Source organism: Vigna umbellata, chromosome 5 (genome assembly GCF_029865625.1).
Source record: "Vigna umbellata cultivar VRB3 chromosome 5, Vumbellata_1.0, whole genome shotgun sequence".
NCBI classification, from domain to species: Eukaryota; Viridiplantae; Streptophyta; class Magnoliopsida; order Fabales; family Fabaceae; genus Vigna; species Vigna umbellata.
Genome location: NC_142169.1, coordinates 4,630,397 through 4,645,851, shown reverse-complemented (window position 1 = coordinate 4,645,851; position 15,455 = coordinate 4,630,397). Strand labels below are relative to the sequence as shown.

Genomic DNA, 15,455 nt, shown 5'->3' with positions numbered 1-15,455 from the left:
TCAGAAGGTGATTTCAAGGTATCAGATGGCTGAATCCAAACCAGTTGGCACACCGATCGGTCAACACTTGAAACTCACCAAAGAGCAATGCCCGAAGACCGAGGCTGAAAGGAGGAAGATGGAATCTGTTCCATTTTCAAATGGGATTGGGAGCATCATGCATGGCATGGTCTGCACAAGACCTGACCTGGCTCATGGGGTAAGTGTTCTTAGTCAGTTTATGATTGATCCTGGACAAATTCACTGGGAAGCGTTGAAGTGGATGCTTAGATACATACGGGGGTCTCTTGATACTGGATTACTCTTCTAGAATAACTTTCAAGGTGGAGGTTATATTGAAGGATTTGTTGATTCAGATTTTGCTGGGTGCTTGGACACAAGGAAATCCCGTTCGGGATATGTGTTTACACTGTTTGGTACTGTTGTAAGCTGGAAGTCTACATTGCAATCAATTGTTGCCCTGTCAACCATTGAAGCTGAATATTGTGCACTCGCTGAAGGGGTAAAGGAGACACTATGGTTAAAAGGCTTGATTCGGGAATTAGGTATTGATCAAACGACCGTCCAGGTTCATTGTGATAGTCAGAGCGCCATACATTTGGCGAACCATCAAATCTACCATTTTAGAACAAAGCATATTGACGTCAAGTTGCATTTTGTCAGGAACATTGTGGAATCCAGTGATGTCCAAATATGCAAAATTGCATCTGAAGACAACCCTGCAGATATGCTGACTAAGTCGCTCGCTGAAGAGAAGTTTCTGAAATTGTTGTCTAGGATTAGTTTTTTACCGCTCGGTCTTTAATTTGTGTACCGTTCGGTAATTTAATTTTTGCTTGTAATAGTTGAGTCTAGGTGGAGATTTGTTAGTTAGACTCTTCTATTATTTTGATCGTTCGGTATCTTGTTTGATAACCGTTCGATTTATTCTGGTTGTTTGTGATCGAACGTTCTCTTGTGTTCGGTCATGAATGCTCGGTCTTGTACGCTTGTTTTTTTGTTCGAACGTTCTTATGCGGTTGAGCGGTCGGTGTCGGTCATTATGTGTTTTTCTTTTGTTGCTTATGCCTGTGTTGGCTATATATTGTAGCCAACATCTGTTTTTTAGACAATCAAATCACGAAATAATCAGATCATTTCTCTCTGGATTTTTTCTTCTCTCATTTATGAATTTTTTGTTTTTTTTTTCACACTCGAAGTCAACAACAATCATGGAAGAAGACAACTTGTTCGACGAAATTACAAGGAATACTTGGTAGTGCTTGCAGTAGTCACGGGAATTGGGTTGACGTGAAGTCATCCTTCACACTTAGCTACCTTTATGGACCTTTAGGTATATTAAAATAATACTTTGCCAAGAAAAAAAAGCTGAACAATAGAATTTATTTGATTTCTAGAAACAAAAAGAATACTTTGACACGGTAAAACTTGTTGACACTCATTTGACACGCCGTGGGGCCCAAATTATATTAATGTGCTGAAGGGTGATTCGGTCATTTACACGGTAAATGAAACGCTGGGTTTTAGCAAAGTTTTTCTCTCTCTGATTTCACTTTGCCGTCTCTGATTTCATTTGACTCATTTTGTCATTCACTTTTGCACCATTTCATTTTCGAAGAGGAAGTGTTGTGCTAAGGTTGGGCACGATGGAGAACGCAAGAAGACTGAAGAGGAAACGTTCGTGCTGTGGTAGGATTGGGGCTGATAGAGAACGCGAGAACACCGAAGAGCAATTGTTCGTGTTGTGCTAAGGTTGGGCTGATAGAACGCAAGGTGCCACTTAATCGGAGGGGGTATGCTTCTTCTTCGTTTCTTCTTTTCTCATCATTTCTTTATCTTTTCATTTTTTTTGCTTCATTTTCGTAAACCCTAGACTAAAGGGGTCAAGGTCGTGAGAGGGAGAGTTGCGGTAGAGAGAACAGTAAACGAGATCGGTGGCGAGTGAGAGGCACTGAGAGAAGAAGGTTTGGGGAATGGTCTAAATTTTTTTTCCTTTTATATTTTAAACCCCTTCTACATCTTTTTTTTATTGATTATTCACTCTGATGTTTGCACAGTTTTCCCTTCATGTTCAAATGCATTTTGTTCATCACACTTACTGATTTGTTTTCTTCATGTATGTATATACCATTTCTTCTGTAACTAAAATAAAATTATTGTGGTTACATTAGTTCTATTGAAAGCTGTTACTTAGCGAATTTTGTTAAGTTCCAAAAAGGGTAATTTGGAGGGGAAGAATTGGACCAATGATAAGGAAACAAAGGAATACATACATAAATTACTTTCTGCTTTATAGTTGTTAATACTATAGGTTGTCAGATGATGCTAGAATTTGTTGGTGTGTGATGGAAATAACTTCAACAAGGTGGACAGATGAGAAGGAATGGAAAGTGAAATCTGAAGTTCATTTTTCTGAGATACAGAGCAAACTCATAGATTCGGGTTTAGGGTTTGACTTAATTCCCAAAATCAGATTATTAATAAAGACTATCAAAACATTATAAGCTCTATTTAAGTCAATATCTATTTGATGCAAGGCTAAACCGTCATCCTTAAAATTGTAATTGTGGCACTCCTCATTGTGATTGAAACTAAGGGAGGCTAGGATTGGCCACAAATAAAGTGTCTTTTCTTCACAAATGAACAATGAAATGTTGTAAAAGGACCTTCAATCAAAACATTCATAAAAGCTGCATTTAGTCTAGGATATCAAATTGGCTTCCCTTAGTTTGAATTTCATCGTACAAATACATACATTCTCTACATAATTTTTTTGTAATATTCCTAACAAATCCTCCATACAAATTGCTGCATAAGTTAAATAACACCATCCAAGGGAGACCGGTATCATGTCATTTAAAAGGGGTGTTTCTGTTGGTGTTTCAAATCCCCTGGGCACTTTTTTAAGAGAGCTTATGAAAATAATAAAAAAGATATTCCCATATGGGCACTTAGTGATGGAAAATATAATTAACCTTCCTTTTAAATGTAGTATTGTAAAATATTCTTGTTTTACTGCATACTTTCTGAATCATTTTCACTGGGAACCCTGAAATAAGAGCATCCGAGAATTTCTCCCTTCTAGTAGGTTTCTCAATTTTTTTCTTCTGTTGAACAACTTCAGACCTACAAAAGGATCCTGAGTCAATTGTTAATACATATCTTTGTTTAGTTTGCTAAATTGAACTAAAACCAAACTTCCTTTCATTTCATTACTTTTTGAAGTAATATTATACAACAATGAAACAAATTCACTGTGGCCTCCTTGATAGGGTTAATCTCTTAAGTTGGATAGGCCAATTTTCAACATGTGTCATTAGTTTAGAAGATTGTTATGCTATGTACGCTTTAAAACTTGGATCTTGTCTTGCGGATTTGACTTTCTGTAGAATAAATATGGAATTTTGGAGATCTTTCTTTGATCTTGTATTGTTGTGAATGAAGCAAACTTATGTCATTTGTCTCTTTTGATATCAATGTTATTTCTTGTTATCCTCTTACAAACCCTTGTTTCTTTTATTTTGTTTTCTTAAAAAGAATTTGCATGCCTAGTTATGTTTGGTAACTGAATTGCCTATATTATAAGTGGAATCTTATAACAAAGTTAGCAATTCAGAACCGTACCTATCTGTTTAGGCTAAGGACGGTGGGAAATTGAAATACCAGAAGTGCGTAAAGCTGCTTTATCCTAAGATTCTGAACCAATTAGATGAAGTGTTTATATAGCTATAATGTGAACATTCAGTGTAATTATATATGGTTTTTGAATGTGATTTTGTTGTGAGAGATGTGTCTATATATGTGTTCCATTTAAATCTGTTATGGCTGATATTGTTGCAGAAAATGAAGTTTTGCTTGCTATCATTGTTGACCAAGAGGCGACCATTGCCAAGCTTGAGAAAATGGTTGCACTGAAGAGGCAAGGGGTTGCTCATGTTGGGAACTCACATTCAAATAAAGATTATGACATGGTAGTTGATGATTTTGGGACAAGTAATTCACAGGAAGATTATGAGCTAGTAGTTTCATCTATTCTGGTTTCAAAGTCTAAGAAAGAAATAGAGATGGAAGGTGATGATGTTGAGAAGTCCAATTCTAAGAAGAATTTTGAAAGTTCATTGTAAATTGTAAATTTGAATGATGTTAACTGTTGTATTTTTTTATGAAGGAAGGTTGAATATATGATCCATTTGTAATTGTTATTAAGTTGTTCATTTTCCAGGTTCAATGAATTTGATTTGGGAATACATTATTTTTTATCTTCCTTTTGTTCATAATGCCAATTCAATTAACCATGTGCTTCGTTACAGATAAACAATAACTAAAAAAGTTTTTAAGTCAATGCAGTTAAACATTTGATTTTTTCCTGCAGTAAGTGGTTTTTTCATTCAATATCAATATCAATATCTTGGATGTAGTAAGTGGTTATCTACTAGGTCCTATATGGTTATTTGTGAAAGAGGTTCTGTACAACAATAAAGGTGGTTTAATTCAATATCATCATCACATTTCTTAGGTTCAGTAAGTGGTTATCTACTAAGTTGTATGTGGTTATTTATGAAAGAGGTTTTGTACACAAATAGAAGTGGTTTAATTCAATATAAATCACGACATTTCTTAAGTGCAATAAGTGGTTATCTACTAAGTCCTATATGGTTATTTCAGAAAGAGGTTCTGTACAACAATAAAAGTTGTTTAATTCAATATCAATAATCATTTTTCTTATGTGTAGTAAGTGGTTATCTACTAGGTCTTATGTGGTTATTTCTGAAAGGGGTTATGTATAACAATAAAAGTGGTTTAATTGAATATGAATGATCACATTTCTTAGGTACAGTAAGTGGTTATCTACTAAGTCCTATGTGGTTATTTATGAAAGAGGTTTTGTACAAGAAATAAAAGTGGTTTAATTGAATATCAATCATTAATTTCTTATTAGGTGCAGTAAGTGGTTATGTACTAAGTCCTATGTAATTATTTTTGAAAGAGGTTATGTACAACAATAAAAGTAGTTTAATTCAATATCAATGATCACATTTTTTAGGTGCAATAAGTGGTTATCTACTACGTTCTATGTGGTTATTTTTGAAAGAGGTTCTATACAACACAAAACCTGGTTTAATTCAATATGAATGATCACATTTCTTAGATGCAGTAAGTGGTTATCTACTATGTTCTATGTGGTTATTTATGAAAGAGGTTTTGTACAAGAAATATAAGTGGTTTAATTGAATATAAATCATTCATTTCTTAGGTGCAGTAAGTGGTTATGTACTAAGTCCTATGTGGTTATTTCTGAAAGAGGTTCTGTACAACAATAAAAGTAATTTAATTCAATATCAATGATCACATTTTTTAGGTGCAGTAAGTGATTTCCTACTAAGTTCTATGTTGTTATTTTTGAAAGAGGTTCTGTACAACAATAAAAGTGGTTTAATTCAATATCAATTATCACATTTCTTAGGATAGATTTCATCAATATGGTTGCCATCCAAACTTTTATGAATAACCAAACTTAAATTTTCATCCATAAAGGATTTTATACTCAATCATAAAATTCATAAACATTAAACAGTACAACATATTCTTCATTACAGAAACTAAACAACCTAAAATATGTACATTATGTTCAATATGTGTTCTCGTACTTCAATGTATTCAACTTGGTCATGTTGTCCTACTTCATGAATTAATCAATGCCTAAAGCATCCCACATTTCTTCAATATCCTACTGCGATGAACATTATCTTCGTGTAATACCCACTGACAAACCATATGTTGTTGCACAACTTGTAATTGTTCCTGCAATAACAATACTCTTGTTAAATATTACACTTAAAAACCTTTTATCATAAATCATATTGAAATAAACATGTACATAAACCTTTTACTTAGAGACTGAGAAGAGAATTGATTGAAAAGTGAAAATAAAAGTGCAGCTTTAGAGATTGCATTAGTTTGTCCATATCACTATATCCTACACATTTTTCAAAACACAATCAACATCATTGTATAATGAGAGTGACAAGTTCAGTTTCATGTATTGGTAAAATAATATGTATTTAACTAATGCATGCATAAAGTGGAACTGTGATTATATAATAGTTACAACACGTCTTTAGCTAACAAAAACATAAATATTCATAAAACCCATCATATGACATCAGTGAGCACATACACCAGTATTCACACTATTATGTTTACAACCAATAGTACCCACCACAAAAATGAAAGTTATTACACACTAACACACTAACACGGTCTTAACCAATACACCAGCAAGTTCACCTTCATTCTAAAAGGAAAACAAATATAGAATTGCATGTAGTTTGAAAAATAGATTTTGCAGAATGTATTAAAAAGAATAAACTGAGTTACAAATCATAATGCAGAGTTTTTGTTTTTCTTATCATTTAACTATGTATATGATACCTGCAAAATGAATATACCCTGTTGCCATATAATGAAGAAAAGGATGTAGTCCCAAGTTCCATATATTTGTCTGAAGAAGTTTGTGTTGTGTTCTTTAAATTATATGCAATCTTTTATGGTTCAGCAAATGTTAGTATGATAGCAAGAGCTTGATCTGCTTATACTTTGGTGGACATGTGAAACTTCAATTCTATACAAATAAGTAAGTTTTGTTGAAGAGATTTGTATGTTGATGATGTGAGATAGAGGGCTATAGTAAAGTTCAAAATGTGATTTTATTACTGCAAAAAATAATTGAGGAGGACTAGAGTGTAAGGTGAAGCTATTAGTATTGCCATTAATCAAATAAATGTAATACAATTAGGCAGTTTTTCGATCTCTATCAACTTCAGAGGGCATGTAAAAAAGTGTATGAGCTTTTGGAAAAGAGAAAGGGTTGTAAGGGTAGTAGTACTTGCAGGGTTATTGTCTAAGTCTGCCCATGACCACAACCATCATTTATGCCATGTCTTCATCATTAACGACCACTTTGCTCATATTGGCTTAAAACCATGGTCCTTCCAATCCAACTTCTTTTTTGGTTTTTCTTATACTATTAATTAGCACAATTACTTTAATCCTAAAATACTCTTTAATTTTTTTATAAGATAAGAAATCATTTATTGTGATGATCGTGAAAGTGATGAATTTAATCAAAAACAAAGATAATGTAAATCCATAAAATGAACTTTAGCTTAAATCACCTTCAAAATTTCAGCCAAGATTTAGTGTAGGAAAATGTGATTAGGTTGAGTCAATTACAACTTTCTATGGACTTACCAAAGACATTTAAAATATGACCTTTCTCGACCGAAAAAACTTCATTATGAGTATTCTTACAGATTCGAACTTTATCATCCGCATTGTGCCATAGACATTGGAAGTTCCACACTGATAAGCAAGCAATGGAACTTGTGGGAGGTTTCATAGTTAATCTTCCTTAACATGTTTTATTTTTTTAGTTAATGTCACATTCAAACTATTACACTATTCATGGTTTAAAACAACATACTTACAAGCTACAAAAGTGAGGAAACTTGACATGATTTTGGTTACTGTACAATTCTACAGGTGAAAGAAAAACAAGAGCCTATTTTATTAACAACATAATATATGAACATGCATCTAATATAACAAATATCTTATTAATCATAGGCACAAAATTTAACATTATTATCATCATCCCCTAATGAAGACAACCTTCCCTTGTAAACTTTTAAACGTACTGATTTTGTCAAAACTGGGCATATCCCGGATTGTAATTTTTTTGAAACACAAATTAACTTACAAAGCGATAAACAAATGTATCCACACTCAGATTCAACCAGAGAACAAATATAGACCCTTATCTGGCTCGAACCAAAATAATAACAACCCACATTGTATCCAAACTGCCTTAATAAAAACATTCGAACTTCACATGCAGAGAATAGACATAAAATTTCCAGAAACTAACTGTTATACAGTCCATCACCCCAACTGCTCAAAAGGGTAAAACTACAAAAGAAAAAATTAGAAAACCCTTACCTCAAAGTCACACACGAAATAAGCCACAAAAATGGAAACGCCAACCTAAAACCTCACAGCCATTGGAAACTTCCACAACCACCAATTGGGATCGGCACAATGATGCTACACCTTCAAACCCACGAAAAACCTCTACAACCACCGATTCAACCACTTCAAAAACACAAATGGGAAACAACGAAGAAGGAGGGAAAACGTGAGAGAAGCAGGTCAGAGAAAGTTAACCTAAATGGTTTTTTTCATTCACTGTCGAAAGAAGAACGAAAACTAAATTTACATTTCTCCCCTTTTACCCTCAAGTAGAATGCCATTTTTTAAAAAAAAAAATTACGTGTGCCGTGTCATATGAATGTAACTGACACGTAGGCGTGTCATTGTATTACTACTCTTCTAGAAAATGTCGTGTTCTTTTCTTTTTCAATTTCCAAAGTCATCAAATAAAGAATATATATAGATATATTAATATATACTGTTTAAAAGTGTTGATGATGGGAACAGGCATAGTAGGAAACCGCGGTCGTCACCAACTTTGACTCAGCCTTAAACTAGTTTACTTTAATTGGTTCATTCTTATTTAAATGGCCAAATCCTTTGCTACAAAATATGAAGATGAAAATGAAGAAGGTTAGTGTGACTTTATTGATTTTTGTTTTGGTGGAAGTGATATGGTGTGAAGGGTGTTGGAAGGAAGAGAGGGAAGCTCTTTGGGATCTAAATGCCCGTTTTGGCTTCCCTTTGTCTTGGCAGTGGGATGGCACAGATTGTTGTGAATGGGAAGGAGTGGAGTGCAACTCCTCCACAGGGAGAGTGGCCAAACTTGATCTTCAACGCCTGTGGAGTGTAGGGTCCATCCAATCAGATTGGCATTTAAATTACGCTGATCTTGTTGTCTTCAAAGATTTGAAGAGTCTCAACTTGAGCAGTAGTTATGGGATATTTGATTGTGCAAACAGTGAAGGTTATTCTCTTACCCATTCCATTTCTTGATCATTGTTTACTCATTAAAAAGTGAAGTATGAATAATTATTTCCATTTAATTTGAATACTTTGTAGGGTGGGAAAATCTGGAAGTCCTTGACTTGAGTGAAAGTGATATAGATAATGTCACCAACATTCTTGTTTGTTTGAATGGCCTTCCATCTCTCAAGTCTCTGTATTTATCATACAACAGGTTCCATGCAACATTCAACGGTAAGGATATAGATTATGATGATGGCGACGGCGTGATAAGCATCTTTTTAATATTTACTTCAAAATTGGTTGGCTTCTTCTACAACCTTTGACTAATACATGTGTATACCTTTAGTTTTTGAAACTCTGTCATCGCAGTTGCTTAGATTAGAGATCCTTGACATAAGTCAGAACACTTTGACTAATGACATGTTGCCATCTCTCGGAGGATTCACATCTATGAAGGAACTGTATTTGTCTGACACTGGATTGGACTCAGATAATCATATCCAAGGTGGAATAATTTTCCCATTTCATTTGTAAAGCAAAGGATACTGATAATAGCTTCAGGATAATATATATACGTATGTAATGTAAGACACTTTAGCTTGCAGGTTTATGCTCTATGTTGAAGAATCTTGAGGTCCTTGACTTGTCTGGCAACAACTTCGATGACACTGATATTGCATCTGCTCTTAGTGAACTTTCATCTCTAAAGTCTTTAAATTTAGGAAACACTCAATTGACTCCAAGATCAATTCTTAGTATGTCACACTTCCTATATTTCAAATCTTCGTCGTTGCTTTTGGTTGAGAATATATGTGAGTGGGATCAGTTTATATGTTGCCAGATATATCAAAAATAAGGTCTCTGGAGATTCTTGACCTAGAAGGGAACAAGTTGGATGAGAGTATCTTGAGGCGTTTAGGTTAGTTGTCCTTATTCTTTACTTAATTAGAGTATATTTGACTCTGAAAATATTCATGCTCCTTCTTTAGTGTGTACACTCATTACCATATGCTGTCAATTCTGTTTTTATCAGAGAATAATGGATTTACATGGCCATCCAATTTACAAGTCCTGAAGCTGAGTTCGAACAGTTTCACCAATGAATTTCTCTCATCTCTAACTGGGCTTCGACGTCTCAAATTCCTTGATTTAAACTACAATCAATTAAATGGATCGCTCGATATAAGTGGTTAGTATAATCAATTTAATGTATTCGATTGGTTGATCACGTTGGCAGTGACTTCTCGTAATAATTATTTTATGGCGGTTGGACTTAGACTGTGAAACAGAGAATTATTTCTATGTTGTATTAGCAAAAGAGTAATACTCTTATTCTATGAATGATTATAACATCCATTCTCTGTTTGTCTCTAACAGGATTATTGGCTTTAACCAGTTTAGAGATTCTTGATCTAAGTAATAACCGAATTAGCAGTTTTGTTGTCCATCAAGGTATTTAAAGCAATTGATAAATAAAGTCTTGATGGGTTGTCTTCAGAATACAATTTTAATCCTGTTGTAAAGCATGTTATTTATTTCTTTACTGTGTTTAGTTGTTGTATTTGCTATTTCATGTTTTGCCAAATTAAACACCATTTTCATGTTTTAGTTTCAGGCTCAAAAAGTCTAAGCAAATTGGATGTCCTTACCTTAGATTACAATATGATAAATGGAAGCAAACTGAGGGAATCACTTCAAGCTTTCTCATCTATTAGGATGCTTTCTATGAACAGTAATGAGATTACAGGAACAATCACTGCAGGAGGTAGAAATACTTTTGGTTGTACTATAAACGAAATTAGTTTCATTGTTACACTAAATATAACTTCTTTTTCCATTGTGCAGATTTTCGTGATTTAGGTAACCTTGAACAATTGACACTGGACAATAATTATGACCTTGACAATGAATTTTTCAGAAGTATTGGGGAATTGACTTCTCTAAAAGTTTTATCTGTTTTTGGATGTGGAATAAATGGCACCCTTCCTCCTGCTGGTAATTAAATTTGTCATTATAGTTTTTGGATTTCCTCGTTAAGCATCACATATTTATCCTACACTTTTTTTCTCTGAAAATTTATATCATTTACACCGTGTTCTCATTAAGATGATATATATTTTCAAATTTTCATATTGCAGATTGGTTTAAATTGAAGAATCTCGAAGAGTTAGATCTAAGTCAAAATCTATTTGTGGGATCACTTCCTTCTTCTTTCTTAAACATGACATCTCTTCGAAAGTTGGAACTTTCACGAAATCAATTTAGTGGACAATTTGATTATAACATTGCAAGTCTAACATCACTTGAATATTTTGGTTTTATAGACAATCAATTTGAAGTTCCCGTTTCTTTTACACCATTTGCCAATCATTCAAACCTTAAGTTCATATATGGTGAAGGCAACAAAGTCATATTGGACTTACAACCTAGTATGCAAACTTGGATACCTAAATTTCAATTACAAGTGCTTAGTTTGCCTTCAATAACTGATATTGATTCTCTTCCGCTCCCCAGGTTTCTTCTATATCAAAACAATTTGACTAGCTTAGATTTCTCTAGTTGGAGGTTGGAAGGAAAGTTTCCTCACTGGTTGTTTAATAACAACACAAAATTGAATGAGCTTCTTGTTAGAAATTGCTCTTTCACAGGTGAAATCCTGTTACCATTGCATCCCCTTACTAAGATGAGGAGAATTGATGTGTCCAACAATAACATAACCGGCCAAATCCCCAGTAACAATATTAGTTCAATTTTACCAAATTTGCAATCTCTAAAATTGTCCACAAATCTCATCCAAGGTTCAATTTCTCCTGAGTTTGGGAAAATGAGATTATTGCAGACTTTGGATTTATCAAATAATCATTTATCAGGAGAGATTCCAAAGAACTTATCTGGGCATGGGTCATTGCTTAAATACTTGAAACTTTCACAGAATAAGCTCGATGGACCCATATTTCCAACTTTGAAATACTTGGAGGAGTTGTATTTAGATGACAATAGCTTTTATGGTAGCATACCAAGTAGCTTTCTTGACTCATCTCTCATTCACTTGGATCTAAGCTATAATAATTTAGTGGGGAAACTACCAAGTGTGGTTGGAAATTTGTCATACTTGAAAACACTTTCATTGTCCAGCAATGATCTTGAAGGGTCTATTCCGACAAGACTAGTTGAACTTGAACGTTTATCGTATCTAGATATCTCAGACAATAATTTGACGGGTTCTGTGCCATCTTTTGTCAATGGTTCGGTGAATTACATCCGTTTGAGCCACAACAGGTTAAGTGGTTTATCCAAAAGAATGTTCAGCAATAGATCTTTCTTAATGATACTAGACCTTAGCTACAATGAAATAACTGGCAGCATTCAAGATATGATGCAAGACCTTGCTCATGCAAGGTTGAACATACTCCTTTTGAAAGGTAACCGCTTTACAGGACGTTTACCGGAGCAGCTATGCCAATTGGAAGATTTAAATATACTAGACCTTTCTTATAACACTTTTTATGGTTCAATACCCAATTGCTTAGGTAAAATGCCTTTTGAGAATGATGACTCAGATTCATTAAGGGACGTATTCAATGGGTTTATTCGTGCAAAACATGCACATTCAGGGGTTTTGATACCAAATATAAACGTGAAAGCAAACTTCACTACAAAGAAAAGATCCTACACCTATACAGCGAGCATTCTTGCTTATATGTCCGGAATTGATTTATCCAAAAATAAACTAAATGGAAGTATTCCATATGAGCTTGGAAACTTGACTAGACTTCGGGCATTGAACTTGTCTCACAATGATTTGATTGGACAAATTCCAACTACATTCTCCAACTTAGAACACGTAGAGAGTTTGGATCTTTCTTTCAACATGTTAAGTGGTGAAATTCCTCCTCAACTAAATCAATTGAACTCACTTGCTGTATTTAGTGTTGCGCATAACAACTTATCAGGTGACACACCCGATCAAAAAGGCCAATTTATTACCTTTGATGAAAGCAGCTACGAAGGAAATTTTCTTCTTTGTGGACCTCCATTAACAAGAAGTTGCCATCCTTATGCACAGTCACCTACCATTTCTCCAAATGATGAAGACGATGACAGTCCTATTGACATGCATGCTTTTGTTGTAAGTTTTGGTGTGACATACACATCGATATTGCTAGTAATTGTTGCCACTCTCTACATTAATTCTTATTGGAGACGAGCATGGTTTTCCTCTATGGAATTGACCATCTTAAGTTGTTATTACTTTTTGCAAGATAGATGGAGGAGGTTTTCAAATTCTAGAAATTTGTAATATAGTTTATCTTGTATCCTAATTAGATTGTCTTGTTGTTCGCTAAGAATTGATTCAATCATGGTCTCCTTCATGTTCTCTTTGCTAAAATATCTCAAATTTTTGTTTTGACTCTAAATTTCATTTTTGTGTTCTTCATCTATGGAGAACTAATATTTGTGGATCAATTCATTGAAACAAGATCGAATTTGTTATTTTCTAATATCAGTTTTTCACTTTCTAATTACAATTTGTGTTTTCAATTTTAGAAATCATAGTAGAAATTAATTGAATATTAATTTGATAATTAGAAATAAATTAGATTGAATGATTGATACTTTGATTTGATTTATATACTTGTTTAATTGATTAATTGAATTGGCTAATCGTTAAAACTTAGATATGGATGTTTAAAGATGTGTAATAAGAGACATTGTTTAGCTTCTAAATTGAATACAATTAATATATGTACTCCGCGATTTAGGTTGTGTTCTAAATTGTAGATTTTAGAGAAAATTGATTTGGTTTCAAATTGAAAAGCATGGTTCCACCAAATCGAGCTCACAACCAACTCTTCAAATTGTTGCCAGCAAATTGTGATCGTGTTGTCTCGCCTCATTGAATAAACCATGAATTTGTATTCTAAGATGCTTCTTCGGTGCAAGTTGAAAGGATTAGCTTTTAGATTTAATCATATTCGAAAGGCCTTATTGATGTATTCTTTAATCTAATTATGTGCAACCTCCAACTCTTCTCGTCATATAAATGAATGTAACAATTGCATCTTTTTGTTTCTAAAGAGTATTTATGGAGAACTTACTAATGGTGCCAGTTATACAATCATTTTAATACCTGCATTGTGGTTTAAGCTAATGTAATTTTGACAAGGAGCATTAAGTATGCTTTTTCCAGTCATTTAACTGAAGTTTGGTCCCTTAACAACAAACAGCAATCGTGCTCAATTGGTCGATGTGTTTTAGATATACTTTGCACTTGAAAAAGGAAAAAGACAACGAACAAAAGGAACACTTGATTAGAGCCCATGAACAAATTATAAGAGCAAAATTCAAAATGACGAATGTTTCAATAATTATTTCTAATTATCATTTTCTTTCCTAATTTCACACTACAGCATTTTTCACTTTAGACAAAGCTAAACTTGTTTACAGATGTATTAAATTTTTCCTACTTGTCTTGTAATGATTTTGATAAGTGTTATCTCTACTTACCAAACTATCACTAGTGCAGAAAGAACATTTAATGTTAGTTATTTTACCCTTTTAACGTCAGCTCCAGACTTGGACATGCATTAACCGACGTCTAAGAGCTCTATAGATGTCGGATATGGCATTAATCGACGTCTACTGCAGCTTGTGTCTTTAGGTAGCGTAGTAGCACCTTCTTCCTTTGCTAGTTTTGTCATAGAAAAGGTTGCATCTTTTGGACTTCTTATGGAATTTCAACCGAAACTGAATCCGGGTTCTTGCCTAGTTCCATTCCAACCGACAATGAAAGCGAATACGGTGACTTGAGAACTAGGCAAGGACCCAGGTTTGGTTTTGGGTTGAAACGCTATAAGACATCCAAAAGACTCAAGTTTTTCTTACGAGGAAACTAGCAAAGGGAGAATGTGCTACTATGCTACCCAAAGACACGAGAAAAACTGCACCAAAACACAACAAAAACTTATTTTAATTGGTTCAAATGGAAGATAATCAATCAAAGACTAATTTAATCGAAGTAAAAGTATGTTTAAACGGTTCAAAAGAGACAAAAACGCACATGGAAATGAAATGCCGCAGAGAGAAAAGGCGAGAAGGAAGACGTTGAAGTGTCGTAACCGCGGGTTCGATTTCTGATTTAACAGCACACAAGACGTCGGGCACCTAGGGAACCGACGTCTATTCTCGCCTAGACGTCGGGGCCCTCACTAATATGAAGTCCAAAACAACTTTTCACCTACCTTGTCAGGCCATTTAGACGTCGGATGGCGGGATCCGACGTCTATATGGCGAAAAAAAAGAACTTTTCATCTACTTGTCAGATATATATGTGACACCCGGGCACTAACGAGGGCGTGGAGTGATCGCCGGTGCAAGAGGCACGAAGTGCAAGGGGCACTGACAAGGAGCGGCTCCTGGTAGGCTTCTAGTGGAAGGGGCACATGGACGAATCGAACATACACCGGAATGAGAGGATCTAGAGACTGTATAGGTGT

General features: G+C 34.3%; 1 protein-coding gene and 2 long non-coding RNA genes across 3 annotated transcripts; 2 read left to right on the top strand and 1 right to left on the bottom strand.

The window, feature by feature from the left end:
- Positions 1-1,473: 1,473 nt before the first annotated feature.
- Positions 1,474-4,247, top strand: LOC148197563 (uncharacterized). The gene is made up of 2 exons (XR_015779791.1): positions 1,474-1,793; positions 3,841-4,247. It is a non-coding gene; the product is annotated as an uncharacterized LOC148197563 (long non-coding RNA).
- Positions 4,248-5,520: 1,273 nt separating this feature from the next.
- LOC148197562 (uncharacterized) lies at positions 5,521-8,269 on the bottom strand. The gene is made up of 2 exons (XR_015786461.1): positions 7,999-8,269; positions 5,521-5,802 (listed from the first exon to the last, which is right to left on the bottom strand). It is a non-coding gene; the product is annotated as an uncharacterized LOC148197562 (long non-coding RNA).
- Positions 8,270-8,601: 332 nt separating this feature from the next.
- On the top strand, positions 8,602-13,258 carry LOC124836743 (cuscuta receptor 1-like). Its single transcript, XM_088091541.1, has 10 exons — positions 8,602-8,956; positions 9,052-9,189; positions 9,305-9,463; positions 9,564-9,713; positions 9,800-9,877; positions 9,992-10,147; positions 10,336-10,410; positions 10,568-10,723; positions 10,804-10,953; positions 11,097-13,258. The coding sequence occupies exons 1-10, from the start codon at positions 8,602-8,604 to the stop codon at positions 13,256-13,258; spliced, it is 3,579 nt and encodes a 1,192-aa protein (XP_087947667.1).
- Positions 13,259-15,455: the final 2,197 nt, after the last annotated feature.